Consider the following 24365-nt stretch of genomic DNA (forward strand, 5'->3'; position numbering starts at 1 on the left):
GTGGATTCTAAGCCTTTTTAGATGCTGTGAAGCAGCTGAAGATAAGTGGTGGTGTTCCAATATTGAGTCAATTGCACCTCCTAAGTGAACATGGAAATTTCAAAACTTGTAACATGATGAAGAATAAGAGGAGTTTATAGGTGAGAGAACTGGTACTCATTCACCTTTTAGTCTGGATCATACAAATTAGCAGCTGACTCCTGCTACTATAAATTGAAGCCATTTGTGTCCACGTAATTCTAATTCTCTTTTTACAGAAAAAAATAAGTAGCCTTTGTTACTGACAGCCTAGTCATTTAAAAAGTAATTTTATAGCAAAAACAGCTCTGAGATCAGGGTACCTGTTCTAGGTGAAGTGGGATGCTTTCATTACCAGCTAGACAGAAAGCTGTGTAAGTGTTAAACATGTATTGGGAGTGAATCTCTTGCCTCTTCTGAAAGAATGGGGAGACTCAAGGATTTTTCAGATTAATAGATTTGTGTCCTTTTGAGAAGCCAAGTAGCAAGATGCATTTTAACTTACTGTTAAACTGCCTTATGTTTAGGTTATCTGAGAGTTTATGATGGCATTGACATAACTTCCTTGGAAGAAGTACTGTCTGCTCTGTTCCATAACTCTGTGATCTATGGCAGCATATTCTTATTTTCTACAAATTGATGAATTAAGTGGGTGTCCAAACACAATGTCTTGGTGTACATTGATGTCCTGGTCTTGGTCAGCTCTTTAATGCACCATTGCATGGCTGCTTCTGATGGGCACTGAAACATGAGTAACTGTTCATTCCCTGTTCTTACCAGGTTATTCCCAGTCCTTTTCAGGTAGTTCACCTTGGCTCTCCAATTTCTCCTGGACATCCTGCAATTGTCATGCTAATCATGATTTTGAACCTACCACCTTCTGTCTACATTTATCATCATGCAACATGGTTATATTTTTGTGTTGTTTGGGTTTGGTTTTTTTTTTCCTTCTGGGCTGGTAGAAATTATGAAGTTGCATTTGAAAGACTAATTGCTTGCACTCTGAATCAATGTGCGTTAATTTAGACATTAAATTAAATGGCTGGCCAGGACAAGTGGTAGGTTATTTGTAATGGTGTTTCTCTTGTTTGGTTTGGGGTTCTTTCTTTTATTTCAAAAATGTGAGGACTTCTGAAGTGATACCACACTGTGCAAGTTTGGTATATTTTCATGGCTTTTGCATGTACCTTCTGATAATGTTCATTAATTGGTATTTGGTTGGATCAGTTCTCCATATCATGTCATATTTTGTCACCTCCTACATTAGCCTTGCTTCAGTATTTTTAAAATGGTTCTGTCTTCCATTACAAGTTCGTCTGTAAAGTTTTTTGAGTTTTTTAATTAACAAGAGTCTTTAAAAGCAATTGCCTTTGAATGTTTCTACATCTCTTTAAGATTTACATGCCTCTCTCAGATTACGGACAGTGTGTGAGTTTTACACTGTTCTTACAAAAACATAAACTCAACCCCGGGGCTGCGGCGAGTCCAGCCGCCGCCATTATCAGGGCCGCGCCGCGCCCGGGGAACTACAGCTCCCAGCGGCCCCCGCGCCGCCGCGCGCAGAGAAGATGGCGGCCGCCACAGGGCGTGCGGCGGGAGCGGTGCCGGCGGGATACACGGGTGAGGGGCAGCGCGGGGCACCGAGAGCGGGGCCGGCGGGATACGCGGGTGAGGGGCAGCGCGGGGAACGGGGCCGGGGCGGCAGCGGCGTCTCAGAGCGGTGCGTCCCTCGCAGCTCTGGCGGTGAAGTTCGCGGAGCGGCAGCGCTCGCACCACTGTCTATTGGTGAAGGAGCACCAGGTGCGGGAAGGGGCCGACACCGCGCACCCGCCTCGCCGCACCCTCTTCGTCCTCAACGTGCCCCCGTACTGCGGACCGGTAAGTGGGGCGGCTGGGGCTGAGGGCAGGGCATGGGGGCCCGGGAGCCAGCGTGTGCCTCGGGGCTGCTGCGGGCGGAGGGCCGGGCTGGGGCCAGGGAGCTGCCCGGAGAGCTGTGCCGGCTGTTCGAGGGGCATCGCTCCTCCTTTACTGTACCGCGTGTTTTCTCTTACTCTCCCTGTTAAGGATTCTTTGTCTAGGCTGTTCTCTCGCTGCGGGCATGTGCAGTCTGTGGACATCTGTGACAAGCCAGGGCCAGGAGAGAAAAAAGATAAACTGGCGTCGAAATTCTTTGACCACAAAACTCTAAAGGTAAAGCTTGGGCAGGGAAGAGGAATACTTTAGTGGGATGCTTTAGTGGGAAAAGATGGCAAGTACAGATGATTCTCTTCAGAACACGAGGCACAGGAAACCATGTGGGGCATTAGGTGACATGATTACTTACTTATGTTTACACTGTCTTTTTTTTGCTATCCTACTGCCCCTTGTGGTTTGATTTTTATTTTATTTTAAAAATTATTTGTACTGCAGTTCCTTGCTCCATTACCAGTTTCTCTTACATATCTGACTCACCTGGGTGGTTTTTTTCTTTTAGGGATTTCAAGTAGCATATGTGGTGTTCAGGAAACCAGCAGCTGTCCAGGCAGCCAAGGCTCTATCACAGGAAGGTCCCCTGCTAATATCAACAGAGAGGCACCCTGTGAAAACCGGCATTAGCAGTATGTCAGCTCTGGCTATCTTTCTGCGGGCAGGAACTATACTCATTATTTGCTGAATTCTACCTTGCATGTCCCATTTTGTTTTTAGCTGGGGGATGTTCAATGTTTTGTGTTCTTTCATTATTCACTGGGTAGCAATCTTATTGAACTAGATGTTGAAGTCTGGTCCACTGACCCTGTGGGAGAGTGGGGACTTGGAAGGGTCCTTTTTTCCTGACATTTTTTCAGTATTGTATAGATTCAGAGATACTGTCTGCATCTTGTCCTCAAAATGGAGACCAGATTCATGCAACAGACCCCAGGTGTCTGTCAAGTAGACAGCACTTCACATGTAATTGCTTCACAGAAGCATAGCCCTGAATGTTGTGCCCCTTAGGCTTAAGGCTAGCCAATGTCTGCCTGGGCAAGTTGCAAACTCTTCCCATGGCATATTGATTGTGCTCACAGCCAAGTCACTTTGAGCTGTGGCAGGGGGGAAGCTGAACACAAATGGGAACAGTATGTCCTTCCCCCATGCTAGAGTTCCCTCTAGAGCTGCCCAAAAGCACGACACTAGCCTGCTTCTAACAGCAGCTACTGCTGACTTGTGCCCTCTCTGTCTCAGAGTGGATCGCCAGCTATGAGGCCTCCATCGTGGATCCGAAGGAGCTGAAGGCTGAGGTGGATGCCTACATGCAAGACTATGATAAAAAAGTGGAAGAGGTGAGGCCAGGCTAGGGAAGGAACCCAGCTAAGCAGATTTCTGGGGCAGAGGGAAAGAAGAGAGATTTCTCAGTGCTCCAGCCATAGTGGAAAGGGCTGAGGGTCTCTCTGTTTGGCAGAGTTTTTTTTACTCCCAGTTGCTGGTGGGCAGTCAGACCCAGGCTTGGTCTGCAACACCTGGCCCTTCCCCTAGGGCTTACAACAGATAGCCACAAATTAATTGGTTTGTGGCTGACGTGCAATGTTGTGACTGCGAGTTGAATGCTTGCAGGCCTGATCCCATGCCTTCCCTTTTAATCTTGAGTGGAAGCAGGAGCTGTAACTTTGCCTGTGTTTAAGGGAGGGCTGTGGGGAGTTGTGCATTAGGCCATGCATTAGGCACTGGGCTACCTCACCCTCCTGTCCTTCAAGGAAGAAGCCAAGGCAGCCAAGGAGGAGGGTGTTCCGGATGAGGAGGGCTGGGTGAAGGTGACGCGGAAGGGCCGGAAGCCCGGCCTGCCCCGGACAGAGGCTGCCAACCTGCGCGTGCTGGAGAGGGAGAAACGGAAAAGGGCCCGCAAAGAACTGCTCAACTTCTATGCCTGGCAGCATCGCGAGACCAAGAGAGAGCGTGAGTGTGCAAGTCTCCTCCTACCCCTGCCTGGGTCTTGTCTCTCACACTGTGGCCCAAAGAGCATCCTTCTGCCTTCAGGGGAGGCAACATCCAGCTGCCACTAAGCAACTGGCTGGCTGGATCCAGATGGCCCCTTGCCATCACCTGTTAGGAAGGGCTGCTGGAATATTTTGTGGGAGGGTGTGGTTTTCCAAGAGGTGCTTATTCAGTCTGCACAAAGACAGCGATTGAAGGGGGAAACTAGCCAATTCCTCCCCAAGAGGGAGCTGCAGCACCACCGGAGATGAACAGCTGGAGCCCCAGCTCAACACTCAGCTGAAGTGTAAAAGGACCTGATCTGGGAGGTGTGTGTTTGGGGCTGTTGGGATTGAGCCACTCTGGTGTGTGGAAGTGAAGCTCCCAGGAGAAGAAGATCTGCTGCTCTCGTGTGACCCATTCTTTCTCTTTTTCTGTGTTTTAGACATTGCCCAGTTGAGGAAGAAATTTGAGGAGGACAAGCAGAGGATCGCACTGATGCGAGCCCAGCGCAAGTTTCGGCCATACTAGGTTGTGCTGAGGTGTTCTTAAGGTGCTTGTGCTGGAGTGGGTAGGAGAGATGCCTACTTGACTCCATTTGCCAAAGGATTTTGAGGAATTAAGGCAGCTTTGGGTTGCCTCTACCTTGGGATCTGAAACGGGAGATCCCAGCGACTGCTGCTGGAGGAGAGTTCCCTTTACTTGCACCAGTATCCTCTAGCTCTTCTGTCATTCAGCCCCATGGCACCACTTCTCAGGGTGCTCCAAGGGGCTGAGACACATCTGTGACAACCCTGCCACCCAAAACCACACCTCGTTAAAGCTTGGTGAGAACTGGGATTGACCTAGCACAGCCTCTGCAGTGGCATGGAATGGCTAAAGAACTGTAAATAAACTGCTGCTACTGTTTTCAGAACATGAGAATGCTTCTCTCTCCCGTCTGGTCTCCTGTGGGAAACAGCTTCCTGTGTGCTGGGGTGGTGGTAAAAATCCTGGCTTGTAACCTGCTCCTTTGAACATTTTATTGAAGGAATGAGGAGGGAAGTGACTTTAGGAAAAACCTAACTGCAACTCGTTGTCACAAGGTAAGATCAGTGGTTTGGTACAGAGGCCTACCGCTTCTCTTGGTGATTCCCTCCCTGGCCAAGTGTTGCAGTGCCCAGTCATCCAGCTGTGCATGGAGCTCTGCAGCCATGTCTAGGCAGTGAGAATTTCCTGATACCCAGCACTATTGCAAAAATAAATGCCATTTTTAGCAGCCTGGTTTGGAAAGAGAAACCAGACTCTCCATGCCCTGTTTCCACTTAACATGTCCCCAGCCCACAGAAGGCAGGTAAGGATGGCAGCAGGCAATGGTTTTGTGCTGCTCCTATAGCATTTGTGCAGCTCTGCAATAGTGGGAGGTCTGTGATCAAAGTAACCCACCCAGCCCCAGGCTTTTACACATTTATTTTACAATCTGCAGCCTCGCTAGAGACATGATCATGAATGTAAGGTGGAAATGGTGGTAAATTCCAGAGAGCTGAGATAAAATGGATTTATCGTCTCCTAAAAAAACAGCTGCAAATACAGTTTGCATTGCTTGCAGAGATGACAGGCCTGCCTGCTTCAGTGGACTTTTTGTATCCATTTAACTGGGAGGCAGATCCTTAATAAGGCCTACCTAAGGCAGACAGTGTGTAAAAATTGCTGCCTCCCAGGACTCATTTTAGCTGCTTGGGTGAGTGGCCTGAAAGAGAAAGGAGGTTTGTTCTCCTGTAGAGTCAAGAAGATGGACTTAACATTAGAACATGAATCTTTATTTAGGACAGAAATTGTCTCTGCCAACATTTCCATAATTTGTAGTTCTCCCAGCTGCTTCAGCTAGAAGTTTAAGGATTCTCTAGCATTCATTAAAATGGCTTTCTCTGCACAGGTGAGCTCTTATTTAAGCTGATTCTTAAATAGTAGTTCTCACAATAGAACAGAGACACTGAGGCCCTCTGGGCTCAGGCATCTATGGAAGTAAGCAGAGAAGCAGAACACTTTCCTTGTTTTTCAGCAGGTTAAATCCTGGGAGCAGCCTACTCACCATCCTCAGGGAGGAGGCAAGATGAGCTCCTCTATTGCAGTGCCAAAGCTGGAGAGCTGCTGCTGTCACAGAGGATGCCTCTGCCTTGTGTTCTGCTGTTTCAGGGTGCAAGTTTGGAGTAAGCCAAGGGGAAGGCCACTCTGGGCCTCTATCCCTGTACTCACAGAGCTGGAAGTAGAGCAAGGATTCCTTTTCCCTTTGGCAAATGGGATACTTTGCTCAGCTCTCCTTCAGAGTACCCCTGGCAGACCTGCTTCCACCCTGCAGTGAGCTAAGCACAGAAAAGATTACCATGATCTAATGCTGGATGTGAGGTAGGAATGGTGACAATTCTGGAGCTTGCTTGTTATCTCCCAGTTCTCCGGGACTGCTGCAGCTGTGAGGGCTTCCTAGAGTCTGGCCCTGGTGTTCTGTGCTGTCAGGAAGTTGCTGATGATCCCAGATACCACCTCAGGCTCGTTCAGGTGCACAAAATGACTCCCAGGCACTTCTGCTAGCTGGATATGCTGGAGGGAAAGAACACAAGAAGTTGTGAAGATGTGGACCAGGAAAGTGTTCCCTGAAGCACACACTGTTGTGTGACACTCGTGGGAAAGGACAGGGCAAGTGAGGCAGGACAGAGATGGGAGGATCAGGGAAGAGCTGGGTCCAGAGGGCACTACTAACTTGGGACTTTGGCAGCAGGGACAAAGTTTACTTCCTCTCCTGACTCCCCCCCCTTCCCCATGTGAGGACTGTGCTGTTCAGGATAAATCACCTAGTGGAGGGTGTCCACCAAGGTCAGCTGCTTCCCAGCTGCTGCTCCCAGGTTGGTGGCCAATTGAGATGCAAGGATGTTTGCTCTCACCTCTTTGAGGTTACACTCGAATGCCTCCTGCAGGGCTTTCACAAAGTGATTTCTGCTCGGTAGGTTGTGCGGTACCAAGAGTCCATCTTGTGATCTGAAAACAATAGTGAGGCTCAGTACAGCGCTCAGTGTCTGTCCATTTGTCTTTGTGGCTGTCCTGGGCAGAATCAGTGTCCCCAAGACAGTAGGGTGACAAACCCAGCTGTTCTTCCCAAGCTACTCATAAGCAGCAGGTGACAGGGTCATACATGGTAGTCAGAGTGCACTGCACAGCTTGGCTAAGCAGCTATTTTCTATCAAATAAAAGGTGCAAAACCTTGGGTGACTGCCTAGCGGTATCAGAGTGGTGACTGGCTAAATATTGTCCTCTCAGGGCTGGCTCTGTAATTGGTCTGAAACCATCATTCCCTGCCCCTGCTCTGCCTTCTGCTCTTAACTTCTTCCTTCCTTAGAATTTCCAAATCTCCCCTCACTCCCTCCTGCCTCTCTTTGCTGCTTTTTTAACCAAGTTATGCCATGCTCAGAGAGGGAGGTATCAGGGCAGTTGCCCTGGAGAAGTCAGCATTAGATCTCCTGCAGAGCTAAGATCATGCTGTCTCCTACTACTGTGCTGGTCATGGGACAAGGGGACATCTCAGGCTCAGTGGCATTTCTATGGCACAGAGGACTTGACCCCAGCACAATATTAATCTGGACAAGCAGGAATAACCTGAAGTGGTTATGATACTAAAACAGATCAGGGAAGCCAAAACTGCACCTCTTTTCTCAACTGCTAGCACTTCTTGTTTTCTAGACAATCTTTTAATAGCACTCCACCAGCCAAGGTAGCCAGAGCCTTGCACACCTTGCCCTTGAATGAGATGGGAAAAGGCAGAGGATGACTTGCAGAACAAGCTGTGCACCCAGACAAGCCACTGGCCCTGTCCCCAGAGCTGCTTGCCCCACGTGCCACAGGAGAGAGCTTGCAGGAGCTCAGTCAGACCAGGGGCTTTAGGAGCAGCTGGAGGAGGTGGAGACTGCTGTAGTTTCACCTGTTTGCTCAGGCAAGAGGTTTTGGGGCCTGGAGAAGGGGGCAGGCTGGGCTGCTGACTGGGGTAGAGTCAAGTCAGGAGGACAGCAAGTAGGTGTGGTGCTGTGGAGGGTCACGGATTTGCCATGATGGCCCCTTGCTGCAGTGCCAAGGAATGGAAAGTTGTGAGGTGGGATTGTGAAGCCAAGAGCATGGGGAAGATGGGGCAGGACCAACGTTTCCTCAGTTAGCCTTGCACCAGGGAAAAAGCCTTGTCCCAGCCTGAAAGCAGAGTGCCAGGCTGGGAGGATGTTCCAGTTGGTGTCTGCCTTCTCCAGGAGCCCGCCCAACCCAGGGCAGTGGTGGGGAAGTGGGAAATACTTCTCACATGTGAAGCTGTACTGTTACACGAGCTGGCCAAAAGTCTGGATGACTAGTGTAGATGAAGGGGTAGTGGAGGACTCCTTCCTAGCCTTCATTCTCCACTGAAGGAGACAGCAAGGGTTGGTGTGGTTTGTGCCTCACTCACACAATGATGAGAACACGGTCCTGGATCTTCTGCAGGAGCTTCACACACTGCTCCACCGTGAAGAACTCTCGACTCTGCTGCAGGTGCAAAGAGAGGGAAAGTGTCAAAGCTAAGGAACAGCAGCTGGGGGCAGAGGATGTCCTCAAGCCCTCCTGCACACGTAGCTCTGAAGGCAGAAGTAACCACGGCCATGAAGCTTTCATGCTGGGATATGACAAGTGTCCAGGCTGCACACAGGAGTAAATGGCTCTGCAAAGGCTCCTTCTGTCCAGCTGTGTTTTAGGGCTGCCAGCAGCATTGCCTGCTGGGCTGCAGCACACATGGGAATGATCTCATAGAGAAAAGCCTTAAAAATCCTTTTACTAAAAAGGAGAAAGTACATTACCCTGGCTTCCATATCTTGATAGTAGCACAGATAAAGGAGGCCCTAATTGCTCAAAAGTGGCACAAAACTATCAAAATACCAAACCTAAGGACTTTGCTCCACTCCCTTTCTTATTCAGGTCACCTGACAAGCTGACAGAAAGCATCCATCCATCTGCTGCCTTAAGACTTAGTAGGAAAATGTGGCCAGGAGGCCCTGGGGCAGAGGAACTTCTAAAAAAACAAACAGTAACATTTTCCAGTGACTCTGTAAGCTGAATCAATGATCAAGTGCAGGCTCTTTTAAAAGCAGCATTTAAAGGACATGTGGGAATTCAGGGAGCAGAAAGTAAGCATCTGGGTGGAGGCAGAGCCTAGCTCAGTGAGCAGGCATTCTCGGTGTGAGTGTTCTGTAAGCTCAGGGCTCTGAAGTAGCAGGGGGCATGTCAGAAGAGCAGTGCTCACCGTACGGGCTCTCATGTCTCTGTTATACACCAGCCCTGGAAAGAGAAAAAACAGGTTTTCTTAGGAGCAGGAACTGTTCTGTTTTAGCACACTTTTGGGGTCTGCCTGAGACTTTCTGAGATAGGAAGAAGAGGATTAATTCAAAATTCTCCTTTTTAAAAATTTATTTTCTTTAGCTGTTTTAGGATTTGTTCACCAAACCCTGTTGCTGGGAATGGAGAACTCTGCCTCCAGACTTAATTGATCTCATTCAGGCTGTGTAAATCTGTAGCTAGGGCACCCTGTACCCTGCAGAAGACAATGGCTGTTGGCACCAGTCCCTTCCCACACCCAGCAGTGGCCCAGCACCACACAGCCCCTTACCAGCGGGTGTCTCAGTTGCTCCTCGCTGCAGCAGGATTGCCCCACCCTCTGCTGTCAGATGGCTGTTTGCTTCTAAAAGCCTGAGGGAGACATGGCAGAGAGATTGTGATGCTGAAAAAAGGGAGGATGTGAAGCAAAAATGCCATGACAAGGTGACAGTGAGCTCTCAGGCTGCTTCAGAAAGGAGCAGGAGGGGGCAACAGCTTCTGGCAGCAGAAGCAAAAGGTCTTACTGGGATTCCAGAAAAGGACTTGAAAGGTGAAATGCAGCGATGGTTTTCCTTTCTCATTTGTGCAGCTGTAACTCTGTCAAGGGCAGGCAGTAAATGAAGAGGATGGATGGGAACCCACCTCTGCAATGCTGCTTCGGGGCTCCGTGCTTTGGGAGTTTGCTGCTTTGCCTCCAGACTCAGCAGTCTGTCGATCACCCTCCGTTTTGATTTCAGCCATGCCTCAGTGTCCTGAAACACAGAGAGGTAGGGAAGAGGAGTAACCCCTTTCTTCTGAATGAATTTACCCCTTACTGGAGAGTGGAAGAGGGAATTTCACTCTTCAACATCCCTCAGTACTGGTATCAGTTATGGGTATCTTATTAAAAATGCCCCTTTCTGGGAGAGAGGGCATTTTTGATAAATACAGCGATACTGCTGTAATGAACTTAACTTTTTATCTTTGACATCTTTTCTAACCCTTCCTACCTCACTTCTGAGTTGAGGACAACTCTCCAAAGTTTGGTATTTTTTTGTCTCTCTGAACTAGGGTTTCTGTCCCACTACTGCCAGCAAAAGCTCCAGCATCTAGTAGCAATGGTGGCAAGTTGGGAATGTAGCTTTATGAACTGCCAGGAACAGAAAAAAATCTACCAATCTTGTACCCAGGTCACCCAACATGCTCTTGACAAAAAGATAACCTCAGCTGGCAGTTGCCTGGACAGAGGTTCCAGTTTCCTTTGTACAAGGTCTTGGCACAGACAAGAAAATTTCAGTGCTAAGGGACTGCAGGATGTGGAGCTCTACCAAGTGTGCCCCAAGAGCCACCCTAAGGACCAACTTCAGTCTGTGCAACAAGGAGCAGATCAGTGCCTGCCAAAAGGAAGAGCCCTAAGACTTGTGTGACCTGCCAGGAAGTGGTCACATCAGTGCTTTCTCTGAACAAGTGAGAAAAAGAAAAAAAACATATATTTTTGTATTTTAAAAAAGTGAAAGGAAGGACACATGAGCTCTAACCTCTGGAGCTAGAAGAAAGCCAAGACTTTCCAGCAGGATCAGCTTGTCCACCATCTCAGGATAAAGGAAACAGAACTGAGGAGAGATTAAACAATAAGAAAATGAAAAGCTAAGCACTGAGTGATGTCTTTATCCTGCTGCACGGGAGAGGGGTCAGGGAAGGGCCTCTCCTCCCCTGAGATCCAGGTCTGTCCCTTCATTCCTCTCCTATTTGTTGCTGCAGCTGCAGAAATCGCAACCCCATGAAGAAATGACGATGACGCTTTACTCACCATTCCTGCCACAGCCCCACCTGCAAAGAAGAAAAGGGTGCTCAGTAATGCACAGAACAGCCCCTGGTAACAGAAATTCACCTTCCCCACAGCAGGAGCTACCTGAGAAATAAAAATGTGCATTGTACAATGGGACAAAACCCCAGTACAGAGGATAGCTCTCCCAGCCCACAACATGCAGGCAGAGACCAGGGCTGTTGACCTGCTGTGCTGCCCACCTTGTGCCGTTCCCAGCTCAGACAGCAAAGGCCAAGGAGGAGTTACTGTTTAAAATGTCTTGGTGTGCAGGTCCTGTTAGCTGTGACCAGAGCGGCCCTGGGAAGCAAACTCCAAATTGTGGCAAAATCAAATCATATTCCAAGCTCAAAGGGATGGATCCTGGAGTCCAGTTCTCCTCAGGCAGCTTTACAGCCTACCAAATGGGCTGTCTGCTCCCAGGCCTTGTGGGGACCAGGCAGGAAGGCCTGCTGTGAATTCTCCTGCATAGACCACCCCTCCTTGCCTTGCACTGTTCTGTCCTGTGAGTGGGGGAAATGCTCACTGCAAGAGTTACCACTGTCTGTACTGCAGGGTCTTGAAAACAGGCATTTCAAACACAGGCAGAGATTTTTTAATCACTCAAGCAGGAACCTTGTACTTGGCATCATATAATAAATATTCCAGCCCAGCTCCTAGCAGCATGTCTTGGAAGTTAATTATCTGCTGCTTTCTATTAATCTCACAGTTTACCAGGACTAGAGCCACTTACCCATACTGTGACCCATCAGGGTGAACCGTCTCCACTGCAAGGCTAAATGGCAACAGAGAAAAACAGACAGTGCTACATTAGAAACCAGAGCTGCAACATCTTGCTGCTTCTCTACTGACATGGGCCCTTTCTCCCAGGAGGGCTTTTGCACTACCACATTTGCTTCTTAATCCAGAAACTAAGCAGCTAAGTGGGCCGATTTTGAAGAAAAAGAGCATTTACCACCTCATTTCCATGGTAGTTAAGTCATAGAGCTCTCAAGTTCTCTCTGTATGTCAAACAAACTCCAGCAAAGTCCCATTCACTGCCAGATATGAGACTGGCAAGAAGCAGAGGAGCCTGACTGGGTAGCATCTGGTGGAAGAGAGAAACCCTTACAGAGCATCCTGCTGCAGGGCATTCTGCAAGACATGTGAGGACACAGAGCCAGGTCTGCTGCATTGAGGGAAGTATGATTCCAAGTGAAAGCTTTCTGCACCATTTAGCACATCAGGCTCTTTAGTCCATTTTTAGGGCGCTCTGGGAGGCTTATAGGAAAATACAGCTTTATCAGTGCTGCCCATCTGAAATATACCTCAGTGAAAGATGAGATTTACCCTCTGGAACATCTGAGAGCTTCTAGAGGCTCTTTTGTGTACTGAATGTGGAATATAAAATCACACATGCCAAATATACAGATGGGCAGTTACATCAGGAGTTATTAGGAGTACAAGACACTTTGACTTTCAGATTTCTTTGCATGATACTAATGCAAGTAGTAAACTGCCATCAGGGAGAACCTGAAGTTTCCAACTTACACCTAACACTGGTTAGGGGTCACTGACTGCTTAAAAAAAAGCCAGTCTGGCAAAACCATTTAGTTGCATCCACCATTTCACCACACAGCTTTTTTAGTATAGAAACACTAGCAGCAGGGGGAGAAGGAGGGGGAACTGAAAATGCTGCTTGCTTGTTAGAAAGAGCAGGACCAATACCCCCTCGAGAGTTCCTTCAAGTACCCACCTGCTGCCACCCGGCGCACATCGGTCACATAATCTAGGAAATGGTAGAGGCAGCCTGCAGGTCGGTGGGAGGACAAACCATGGCCAGAAAAATCCATTGCCACATAATAACAACCTGAAAGGGAAAGAGGATCAGATGTGCAGCCCGGCCACGCAACACAACCCATTCTGATGAGCCAGACCTACCTCTGGGGAGCAGTGGAATGAGCTTGTCAAAGGTGTTGGCATTGTCCAACCAGCCATGCAAACACAGCACAGGGTGTCCCTCCGAGGGTCCCCAGGCCTTGGCTGCCACATGTCCCCAGGGCACAGGGAACTTCAACTCTGAGAACATGCCCAAAACAGGGTGATGTCCTTGGAGAGTCGTGTACTTGGAGAAGGTCCCAGGGGTCTCGTTAATGGTCTAGAGCTCTGAAAAGAGTAATACAGGTCTTTAGTAACTCACCAGTCTCCTGTGGTCTTAATTAGCAGCTTGATGATTTATAGCTCCCCATTCGACATCCCAAGCTGCCGTTCCTGACTGCCTGTTTGGGGAATCCTCCTCCCAGCACGTACTAGCTATGCTCCTAGGAAGAAATAAGCTTTCCCTATGAAGGAGGAGAAAGCTTTCTGTGTGTCTCTGCAGCAGCTGCAACCTGACCAGAAGGCACAGGAGATCCAGCAAGAGGGAACCATGCAGAATTCCCCCAGCTAGCTGCAGTCAGCCAGGCACCTCTCCTGGGCCAAAAAGACAGTTTGGGGAATAAGGATGCTGCCTCCAGCATTAGACTGTTACCACCTTGCCCTCTTTAACTTTGGTGTTTCTCTTTCACACCACTGGTTGGCACATTTGCTAGAGCAGCTGGCTCCATGCTGCACAGCAGGTCACTGCTGCCACCCGCCTATGCACCCTCAGGGCCAGGGACTTTTGCATGGGATATGGGTCCACAACCTGCCAGGCACTTGCTCAACCTCAAACCATCTCATTTACCTGGCAATCACTGACCCTTGCTCAAGCACCAGGTCCTGAGTGAAGCCAGGACGAAGCCCTGGTGAAGCCCTCTGGTGACCTTCCAATGGTGGTTCAAACATTTCCCTTTCACCCCCCCAAGCCACAGGCAACCTGACTATCTCCAAGTCTCTCATGTCATATCCCCTTCCAAGTGACTTGTCTTGCGTATCTGCTCCCTTAATTAGCCCTCTGTGACGGAACAGCAATTAAATCACTCCACACAAGTCCCTCCGGAGCCCATATGTCTCTAAGGAGTGAGGACAGAGGGGGTGGGCTGCTGTCAGGGCTCTGATGGTCCCAATCAGCCAAGCCTGGGGCTCCCCATGAGTGTGTTTGAGCTCGGCCCAGGACCAGCCACAGCAGTGCCGCAGCAGTGCTGATCTCCATGAGCAACACCCTCGCCCCAGGAACCGTGGCCCAGCCTGCTGATCACGGGGCTGTGTCTGATCCCAGCTGCCCTCGCCGGGCCAGATCCTGACAAACAACCGTGGGCTGACTTCCCACAGTGTGACCATGGACCTGCCCTGTCCCGAGGGCCTGGGCTCCTGGCAGAGGCTGATGGCCTTCCCAGGCAGTCCCGCCTGGGCCCAGGGGGGCTCCGGCCCTGGGATCCCCCCGGCCCCGGGGAAAGGCCTCCCTGGGCGGGCAGGAGGCGCCGCTACACCCGGGCCTTCGCCTCGGGGCGCCCTGGAGCGCCCGCTCCCGGTCCTGCTCCCGATCCTGCTCCCGGCCCTGGCGAAGGGCTGCCGAGGAACCGACCTCCGGCCGGCGCCGAGAACAGCCCCCGGAACGCCACGGCCGACCCGGCCCCTCTCCCCTCGCCGCCCTCCCGCGACGCCCCGGCCCCCTCCTACCGCTCCGTGCGGCCGGGCCGGCTGAGCAGAGGCGGCGGCGGGGCCGGGCCGGGCAGGGCAGGGCAGAGCAGAGCAGAGCAGGGCGGGCTGCACCGCCCCGCTGCCCGCCTCCCCGGGGCGCCCCGGCCCCCGCCTCTGACTGCGTCGGGCTCGGTAAGAGGAACGGGAACTTAACGAAGGCTGTGGGGTCTAGAGCTGCGAACAACCTCCTGGGCGTGATAGGAATCTCTGAGGAGTGGAAATCAAGGAGGTATGGCTGCATCCTTGACTACCTCCAGAAGACACATTACTGACGATGGAAACTGCCTGTACTCTGGTGACACAGTGTGAGATGTTTTAACTGTGACCCAGGAGCTTCACATTGACATCAAACGGGCCCAGTGCTTGACACTGACACTGAACTGCTGTCACTCTCTGATAGAGAGACTCTTCTGAACTCCTAACACTTGCTGGAATCGTGTTGCTTCAGGGGCAAGTCACCCTCCCATACTGTGACCCATCTCAGTGAACTGACTCTACTACAGGACCAAGCTGCCACAGATACACAGCAGACAGCACTGCCTCAGCCACTCCACTCTTCTGCTAAAACAGACCCCTCTCAGATGGAGAGGTTTCTATACAGTTTGCCTCATTAATTGCCCAAAAAGATGATGTCTGCATAGGAACTTCCAAGTTTCAAGGAAGCCAATACCCAAGTATGGCTACTTGCTGGTGGCTCTCATTCCATCCAGCAGGCAGTCTGCTGAGCCTAATGCAGACCACAACCATTCCTCTTCAGCCAAGGACTCTGCAGTCAGAGAAAGCAAAGTCAAACCACACTGTGAGCAGTGAGACCCCTTGCTGGAACAGTTGAAGGAAGCAGAATGAATGTATGTTCTTAGGGAATCACTTTTATATTGGTAACTGGAAGCCCTATATTCAGTTCAGAACATCAGTCTCCTAAATGACACAATATATTTTCAGAACAGCCTAAAAAGCTTGAAAGAAACCAGTGTGGAAGCTTAGAGCCCTATTCCTCCTGCCTAGCTCTAACTCATCCTGCCAAAATGGGCTCTGCACCACAGCAGTTGAAACAGAACCTTGGGGATCCATCACTGAGAAGAAACAAGACACTGTGTAGCTCACAGCCTCCTCTCCATGTGAGCCATTAGAAAGGAAATCAGAACATGAATTTTTACAGGTTTGTAAAGTGTCCAGTGCCTTGCTTTTTCTTAAACCTCCATACTGAAGGAGCAAGGAAAGCAGTCTACAAGGGCTGGGGAGCCTTGCAGAAGGAGAGAGGCCACAGTAAATTTTACAGCTTCTCTCCTACAACTTTCAGAGGTGGGTAGCTGATTACAAAAGTTGAAAAGCAAGAGACAGCTTGGCAGAACAGGTTTGTAAAATGCACTCAATGATAATGAACAATAATCAAATAGTGGCTGTGGCTAATAGAGGGCAGGGCCCTCCTGCGAATTCCTGGAATTGCTCCTAAAGAAGCCACCAGACGGCAGTGTAATTATTAGGCAGTGGCTGCTGCCAGGCTTGTGGTTCTGCAGTCTATGGCGTGACTTATGAGGAAGAGGACCCTGTGCCATGAGAAGTTATGTGGACTGTTGGGACACACTCCAGTGGTTGGTGGGACAACGGGTCATGGCCAGGAAAACCCACTGCCACTCATGAGCCAGACTCCCTTCTGGGGAGCAGTGAAATGAGCCCACTGAAGGTGGTGGCATTGTCCAGCCAGCCATTCAAGCACAACACAGATTGTCCCCAGGCCTGGGCTACCACCTGTGCTTGGGGCATGGGGAACTTCACTTCCAAGAACTTGTACCCACAAGGAACATCCCCTGAGAGCTACATGCTGGAACTCGACCTGACCTCTACCTAATACCTGTTTTTGGGCTCAAGCCTTGTTTGGGAGAATCCTGGGATTCTGCTGTAAATGCTTGCCCTGGCAGTATATGCATCACCACCCACAGGTCTTGGACCACCACACTGGGCTCTCTGGGCTCTCATTGCTTTGGGTGACAGAAATTATTCTGGGACTCGGGTGGGAATAATGCATTCTCTAGTGATGTTGGGCTCCTGTGACCTGCATCCTAAATCACTTCTTGTAGGAGGCTCCATCAGCAGCCACCTGACGGAAAGGAAGAATTCCTCACAGAAATGATCGGGAGCAGGTGATTTCAGATAGAGCTCCTAGTGGAGGAGGTTGCACTGGATTGGTGGTAAGAAAGGCTGGTTTTGAGAAAAGAATTGTGAGTTAGTGTGAGATATCCCATGTGCTTAGCAAAGGGTATTTCAACCTCTGTGTCCTTGCAAATGAGCAGGGTCCCTGCAAGGGTGAACACTGGGACATGCAAAGCTGTTATGCTCCACTGACTTGGAACAGCATTGATCAGTTTGTGCTAGCTGCAGATCTGGGGAGGAAACTTTAAGTACAGCAGATTGATTGCTACCAGGGGACAAATTCCCCATAGCTGGTTGGATTCAAGCATTGAAGTACTGACATATTGATCTATTTATGTTGATTTATTAGTCATAGTCCTGTACCCCAATTTCTCTTGTGTGGTTATATAAATAAAAAAAAAAAAAAAACAGACTACTGCTAGCTTAACTGTTTTCTTTCAGAGGATATATAGAGGACACACCTCTATATAAAGCCCCACATTCTGAGCATATGCTGCAATCTGTAGTAGACAGGAAAATAAAAATGATCACAGGCAAGCATGTTATCATGCAAACAGCCCCAACATGCTGGCTCACAGGCTTTAGTTTGAGCTCCATCTACAAATCTTGCTTGCCTTGCCTTGGAGATGGTCCCAGGAAGTCTCAGGAGTTTAAATAAGCTCCTCAGGTGAGAAGAGTTGGGGTGGGATATTATCCCATGATCTCTGGGCTCTGCTCAACAGCAACAGACTCATCCAGGTACCTCATGTGGTGTACTTTTTCTTTGGTTTTCCCTAATTTCTTGTTGAATTTCATTTAGTGAATTTCTAATTGAAAAAGTTGCTTACATATTAAGTGTAAAACAAATGCTGCGATGGCTTAGATTGGTTTCTCCCCCTTGCTCCAGATCTGTTGTGTTCCTTCTTTATTGGCATCATGCTGTAGCCAACTGAGCTAAACTCAGTTTTTCCAGAGCTCTCCAGCTGTGCAGAAGGTGGAAGAGACAAAGAGATACTGGCTCTTTACCCACCACAGTCTGAGGCCAATATGATAATTTAAATGGAAATCTTTGTTTTAAGCCAAGCAATGAGTGGTTGAAAAAGTGAAGTGCATCTACTTCAGGGATTCACCTACAGCCTAATTTGGGTAGTGGGGCTGCTGGGGTGTTAAATCATTCCCACATGAACCACCACCATTCAGCTGGAAGCAGCCCCAGGCACACACCATGCATCAGGTCCAAGTGGTGCACATTTATATCACTTTATTTGCAGCTAATGAAATGGCTAGAAACATTTATTGCATATAAATTATATATGAGCACCCATCATATAAATAAACCCTTTCCAGTCTCAGCTTTCCATTTCCTCCTTAATCAGAAAGTCTATTATATTTGGGACAGATTCAGGAGTCTCTGCTGGTTCCCATCCCCTGGGCCTGTTTAGATTAACTTGTGAGGTGAGCTACTCTCCAGATTGCTACATTGCTCCCACCTTTAGAGCATGCACCTATTTTAATGTATGAAGTGGCAGGAGAAAAAGAGAAGGTTCTCTCCAGCTCTTGTCTAGATTTAACCATCTTTCACTTGGAAATCTGGCAGATTCCCCGTAGGCTGAGATTAAATAATAGTGAAAACCATAAGTAATCTGACACTTGTAATTACAGGCCTACCAGCCCCTTCTTGACCTCAGACAAAATAAGAAATAGCATGTACTAGGATCATTTTAAAACAAGGGAAAAGTTCTAGTTAACATTAAGTCTCATGTGTTTATGGAAAGTAATCTATAAAACTGCTTGGGAACTTTTGGAGATGTAGATTTGGGTTATGGAATTGGCTGACAAAAGTAAAAACTGTTGAAGCAATAGCTCTCCAGCAAGGAAACTGATAGTCTTACACTGTGTTTTGATTTTTAAAACACTGGAATGATACGAAATCAACACATTTTGTAGTAATCGGACTGAGAATTGACTAGGCAGCAAGTGTCAAAAGTTGATACAAGCATGTAAGGGGGGTTTTTGAAACAGTCCAGTGGTGAGTTATTCCACCCGAGCCACACTTTTGATCTGGCCGTGCTGTTTGTGGAAGAAGTGACTCTGGTGGAGGACTGACTCACACCAGAGCAGCAGCTGAGTGTGAGCTCCCAGTGCAGTCTGAAAGGCTCATTCCACTCCCCGATGTATAAGCAGAGAATATGGAACAGGTGTAATGAGATTATATTGCTGGAGATTATATTGTGTCTGCTAATTCCATGAAGGTGATTACTGGTGTGAAAGAATTCCCAGTTTTGACAGCTATGATTCAATGAAGAAGGGAACAAGTTGGAGAGGCTTCCTGGCAGAGCTTTAAGGCCTGTTAAGGAGTTGGAAGACATTTTATGAGAGAGAATCATTTAGGATCAACATGACCAAAGCCTTGGTGTACCTCTGTAGCATTGCATTTTTGCTCCTCCGATTGTCACGCTGCCTAACAATGGCACAAGAAAAAACAGTCTAGAGACAAGGTATACATTCGATAATGGAGAAAGGAGTTAAATACTTTAGAGCTTTACTTAGGGTGCTGGCAACTTTCCAACCATTGGCAGTTTTTTAATGAAGATGGGATGTTTAGCAAAACAACAATGATTAATGTGACAGACTTCTTTGTCCTGTGATCATCTGGAAAGCGGAGTGGTCTGGAAATTAGTCTACTGCAATAGACACTGCTGTCAGATGGTACCAACCTGCAATGCTTTTACTTCAACCGCTCCCAAAATTATAGTCCATAGCTATACTCCTAGCATTTTATATTGTTTTACTTTATTTAGAGGCTTGGTTTCCTCAGCTGAGGAAGCCCCTGTTTCTAGGTCCAGCAATGACTCAGGACCTTTCTGTTATGGGGTCTCTGTCTCGGATTGCTCCCTGCAAGCAGCCTCTCCCGGCTGTTTTTGTCTGCTTTGGAGAGAAGCCTGAAGTGAGTGAACTCGGTGCCTGTGTCCTGTGAGTGGGGTTCAGCATCACCATACGCCTCAGTGCGGGGGGACAAATCTGGGAAAGCATGGGCAGGACTGAGGCTACACGTTCCAACTGAAGGATTCTGGGCAAAGGGATTCTGGGCAAAAGGATTCTGAGCAAAGGGATTTGGGTAAGATCCACCCATTTCAGCCTCCAGCAACACATCCGGAAAATGTGAGACAATAAGGAGAGGCAATAGACCTCAAGGATACAATGAAATCCTTAACTGAGCTTCACACCTCCACGTCTGTTGGGCAGCAATGCTGAGAGAAGTCACCTGGGCTGGTCACGGATTTACAGAGCCTCAAGGAGCTCACACCTGAGTCCAGTGGTGCGGAAGGCTGGTACCTCGTTACCCCCCATCCCAGACTGTCCTGTACTGCTCCAGGGTGTTTGACATGTAGGCAAGCTTCAGAGGTGAGGGAGTGGTTTGCCGTACAGTTATAAAAGACTGCAGCTGCTTAAATCTGACCTAAATACCTTCCAGATTATGCAGCCTGATGCTTTGTGTGAAAACGCAGAAGGTCGCTGTCTGCTGGGTCTTCCTCCCTCAAGTGACCCAGGGCCACGGACTGGCAGCGAGTGAGAACTCCTGTTCTGCGGCAGCCGTGGGGGAAAGCCGCGACAGCAGAGGGTGTTGCAGACTGGCATGAAGGCGCATCGGCCGCCGTGCTCGGCGTGCCCCCTGCGCGGCTGGCTCGGGCTGCCCTGGCTCCATCCATGCTCCGGGACACGGGGCACCGCCGGGCACGGCAGCGCAGCCGTTCCGGGCCGGGGCTGGCAGCCCACAAGCCGCGGCACCCGGCTCCCGCTGCAGCGCTGGGTCACCGCGCTCTGGGCAGCCTCTGTACCTTCGCTTTCCTGGAAAGCAATTTCTCTTCGTTACTGAGAAGAGCCCTGCTCTGGTAGAGGAAGGAGGGGCCTTGCCGCCGCTTCATGCAAAGGGGCCACTACTTGTGCTAATTTTTCTTGTTAAGAGTGGAACAAAAACAGCCTCTGCTCGCTCTAAACCACTGAAGGTGTTTGTTTGTTTTTCTTTGGTTGGTTTTTTGGGTTGTTTGTTTGTTTTTTTGTTTTTTTTTTTGTTTTTTTTTTTTCCTGGGGGAGCAGAGGAACAGGGCTGGGGGATTTTTGTGTGTTGGTTTAGTCCTCCTGGCGCTCTCTTTTTGTGGTATTGGGTTTTTTCCCTTCTTCTTAATGCTTTGCTGTTAGCACCTCTTAAAAGGAGCTTTCAGCAAGTTAAGAGAGCGAGAGACCATCTCAAAAGGGGAGGAGAGGTCAAAAGGGAAAAACTACCTAAGACTGAATGCAATCAAAGATTGTACATTTTTTATTCTTTGCAGGTTGGACTTGCAGCACATCAGGAGATGGTGGCAGTCATTTCCTAACCACCCCACAAGCATCCTTCCATCCTCCTATCTGTGCAAAATCTCAGGCACTGCCTGCATCACCTCTCAACCCAGAGTACCCAGGCCTTCCCCTTGCTTTCCTCTCTCCCTTTCTTTCCCATTTAATCACCTGGCAGGAACCCCCCAGCTTGGGGCCCCATGTGTGGGCCACTTGGTCAGCTACATTGTCAGGGCAGTTTCATATCCGACTCACATCCCCTCCGGAAAGTCAGTGTCCACACCAGTAGGCAACAGCATGTTTGGGACTGGTGGGGGCCCAGTAAGGCACTGAGATTCCAAGTAATTGGTCACCTGTGATGTGGAATTGGTGCTTCAGCCCCAGCTGAGCTTCTACACACAGATCTGCAAAGCTGAAGGGCAAGTCAGTACTGGGTAATCTAATGTGTTCACTCATCTTCCCTCCTCTCTGCCCTCCATGTTCTTCTCCTTTGGTTTTTTTGGTATCTTTTTTTCTTTCTTCGGCAGATTTTCAGTGTTTCCTTATCTCTAGTTCTTTCCCCTTAACATATTATCCTCTCCCTTCCTCTGAGGCAATGTTTGCCTTTTGCTTTCCCAGAAAACCACCTTTATTCAGTCGTTTGGAATGACCTGCCCCAAAATACTGTTCTTTTTCCCACACCTCCCAAAGTGACAGGAGTACATAGGCAGGCTGTGGCTCCTTCTACCTTATGCAAGATGTAAGGAATCTGCATGCTGAGAAGGAGTGAAGGTGTTGGGGTGTTACTGGCTCTTGGGCTGCTGGATATCAACATTTTGGAACTTACCAAAGACTTGGAGGTTGCTGAAGAACAAGCAGAGAAACACCACAAAGTAGAACTATGATCTCAAGGTAGAATGAACTCAGACCTACTGCTCTCAGCAGTGGGACTTCAGACAAAACTCTCTGGAAATGGTTCATTCTGTCAGCAGCTCTATCAATTAATGCTTTCATGTTTAATGTGGTTTAAAGTCTTAGTACCAGGGATAGTGAAGGTATATGTATCCATATGCAGGGGAAAAAATGAGGGGTAGGATAAAAGTTGTAAATCCTAAGAACAAGTCCTGGCACCTTCTTGGGAGCTATTCCTTGTCATGCTGTCATTAGCATCCTGAGCATCTCAAAAACTATCTTTAGGAGGGATCCTGCTTTCTCCAGAGATGCAGTGGGCAGTGTTCATATTAGCCTGCCTGTATTCTCACTGTCATTACACAAAGCCTTTCGGGTGGTTGCCTTCTCCTCCTTCATGGCACAGAACACAAGCTATTTCAGCATCCTTGTCTTTTCCACCTATAATGAAGCCACCTCAGAGGTACCTCGGTCCTGAAGACATTTTGGACCCTGTGGCTCAAATCTGAGCTTTGGAAAGCTGCGGTCAATGGTGCCATTGTGACATGTCCCACTGGCTTTTACGGCTGAAGACAGCTGCTGCGATACACTTCAGCTGTAACTGCTGCCAGGTCACAGTTTCAAGTGGATGAGAGAAGTATGAGCAGGACCCACAGACAATCTCGGAGCAGTGAGGCTGGATGTTAGCTTTTCACAGGCAAAGATGAAGAAGAAGAATAAAAGGTAGAATTAGACTAGCCAGTTAACATTAAGGCAAGGTGGCTGGAAGAGTCAATGAAGTCACCCAATAAATGTTATAAATATCCACAGAGGGAAACAGACTCCCTACTAGGCAACTGCAAAGCAAACCACAGGATATTTTTGAAGCTGCCATCCAGAAATACAAAGAAAAGTGTGACAAGCCTACTTAAAAACCAAAAATGGAACAGATGAGCACTCCATCCCTGCTGTGATTTAGAGCTCCAGCGGCAGGTCCTCCCACTGAAGCCGCTCTGAAAAAGAATAAAATACTTTGCCTAGATTCTTATGGAAGTTCAGAAATTCTTCTGTGGTCAGTAACATCTTCATGCTTGGTTGAAAGAAAAAACAAGAACTGATGTCTCAACACTCAGTGGAACTCCTGGCAAGGCTGAGGATCAGATTCAGCGGTGTTTCTGACTGCTTTATGCTCCCTAGCAATGCCAAGCAGCTGTAAAGCTTTTAGTCTGCTGCTCAAGCTGGAATTACAGCTGTTTTGCATCACTAGGCTGGTACAGAGCAGCCAGAGCACATCTGCGTTGGGGGTTTGTATAGAGCTTTTTCAACAGGGCAGTTCACCTGGTATGCACACACTAGGGAATGTGTGCAGCATCTAAAGAAAGTATGTAGGTGAACGAGAGCTCTGATTACATGATCAAATCATAGCTTCATTACAGGCTAGGCCTTTAAACTGTGAGGTTTGTACTGAATTCCAAAGTTTATCTTTTTCTTCTTTTACATCTATTCTCTCTGAGCAGCAATATGCTTACAGTATGCACCATGCAGTGCACTATTTATATTTCATATCATAAGGTTTGTCCGCATTTGTAATTTTTTACACGATTTCCAGTATTTTAATTTGACCCACCAAGGCAACAGCGGGCATTTCGGGGCACGCTCCTTAAATGCGTATTACCCTGCCACACACGCTGTGCTTCCAGGATGCCCGGTGTCCTTCTGAGAGCTCCTGCAGTGGCCGAGAGGAGCTGGGAGAACTCTGGCAGGGAAAGTCGGGACAGGCTCTCTGTTTTCCGCTGGTGTAAAGAGCCCTCTGCGCCCCTCTCCCCGCCCCCCTCGGTTCTGGACATTGCCCCTTCCCCGGTGCTTGCGAGCCCCGATGCCTCGGCCCCGCGCTGCAGCGTAGGGGATGGATGGTGGCCGGGAGGAGGGGCAGAACCCCGGCCGGGCCGCCGCCTCCCCGGGTCGACACGTGGCTCCGGCGGGTCCCGGGGCCGGCGGATGCTGCGGTACCGTCCCGGTGGGCTTCCTCTGCCAGTCTGCGGCGGAGGGGCTTTCACAGCATCCTTTTTTTTTCCCTTTCCTTTTTTCCTTTCTCTCCCCCCTATCCGTCCAAGTTTTCTTTTAGAAAAACCCAAACTTTTTTCTTCTTTACTTCTTTTTTTTTTTCCCTTGCAAGAGGCACGCCGTGGAAAGACGGCGTGGTGGAGGAGGGTGAAACCCCTCCCCTTCCCCTCCCCCCGTGGCTCCTTCCTCGGAAAAGAAACATTTTGGGGGTTTCCTCCCCTCCTACCTCTCCCCTCCCTTCTGTGCTGCTCCACTCCTCCGAGCC

General features: G+C 49.0%; 2 protein-coding genes across 5 annotated transcripts; one reads left to right on the forward strand and one right to left on the reverse strand.

Annotated features, from left to right (window-relative positions):
• Window positions 1-1404: 1404 nt before the first annotated feature.
• On the forward strand, window positions 1405-4863 carry RRP7A (ribosomal RNA processing 7 homolog A). Of its 2 annotated transcripts, XM_030238299.2 has the most exons (7): window positions 1540-1638; window positions 1754-1896; window positions 2083-2208; window positions 2492-2615; window positions 3220-3317; window positions 3729-3927; window positions 4391-4863. In XM_030238299.2, exons 1-7 carry the CDS (start codon window positions 1587-1589, stop codon window positions 4474-4476), a joined length of 828 nt encoding a protein of 275 aa, XP_030094159.1. In that variant the 5' UTR covers window positions 1540-1586; the 3' UTR covers window positions 4477-4863. The 2 variants fall into 2 exon arrangements, with proteins under 2 accessions (XP_050826200.1, XP_030094159.1); XM_050970243.1 differs by lacking the exon at window positions 1754-1896 and having other exon boundaries at window positions 1405-1638.
• An 859-nt stretch (window positions 4864-5722) lies between these two features.
• On the reverse strand, window positions 5723-24347 carry SERHL2 (serine hydrolase like 2). Of its 3 annotated transcripts, none has more exons than XM_050970242.1 (12): window positions 24327-24347; window positions 13025-13249; window positions 12840-12953; window positions 11838-11879; window positions 11090-11109; window positions 10818-10892; window positions 9943-10052; window positions 9593-9672; window positions 9230-9264; window positions 8402-8478; window positions 6864-6957; window positions 5723-6522 (listed from the first exon to the last, which is right to left on the reverse strand). In XM_050970242.1, exons 2-12 carry the CDS (start codon window positions 13170-13172, stop codon window positions 6406-6408), a joined length of 912 nt encoding a protein of 303 aa, XP_050826199.1. In that variant the 5' UTR covers window positions 13173-13249; window positions 24327-24347; the 3' UTR covers window positions 5723-6405. The 3 variants fall into 3 exon arrangements, with proteins under 3 accessions (XP_050826199.1, XP_030094157.1, XP_018765552.1); XM_030238297.2 differs by lacking the exon at window positions 24327-24347 and adding an exon at window positions 14684-14768; XM_018910007.3 differs by lacking the exon at window positions 24327-24347 and adding an exon at window positions 14589-14676.
• Window positions 24348-24365: the final 18 nt, after the last annotated feature.

Source organism: Serinus canaria, chromosome 1A (genome assembly GCF_022539315.1).
Source record: "Serinus canaria isolate serCan28SL12 chromosome 1A, serCan2020, whole genome shotgun sequence".
NCBI classification, from domain to species: Eukaryota; Metazoa; Chordata; class Aves; order Passeriformes; family Fringillidae; genus Serinus; species Serinus canaria.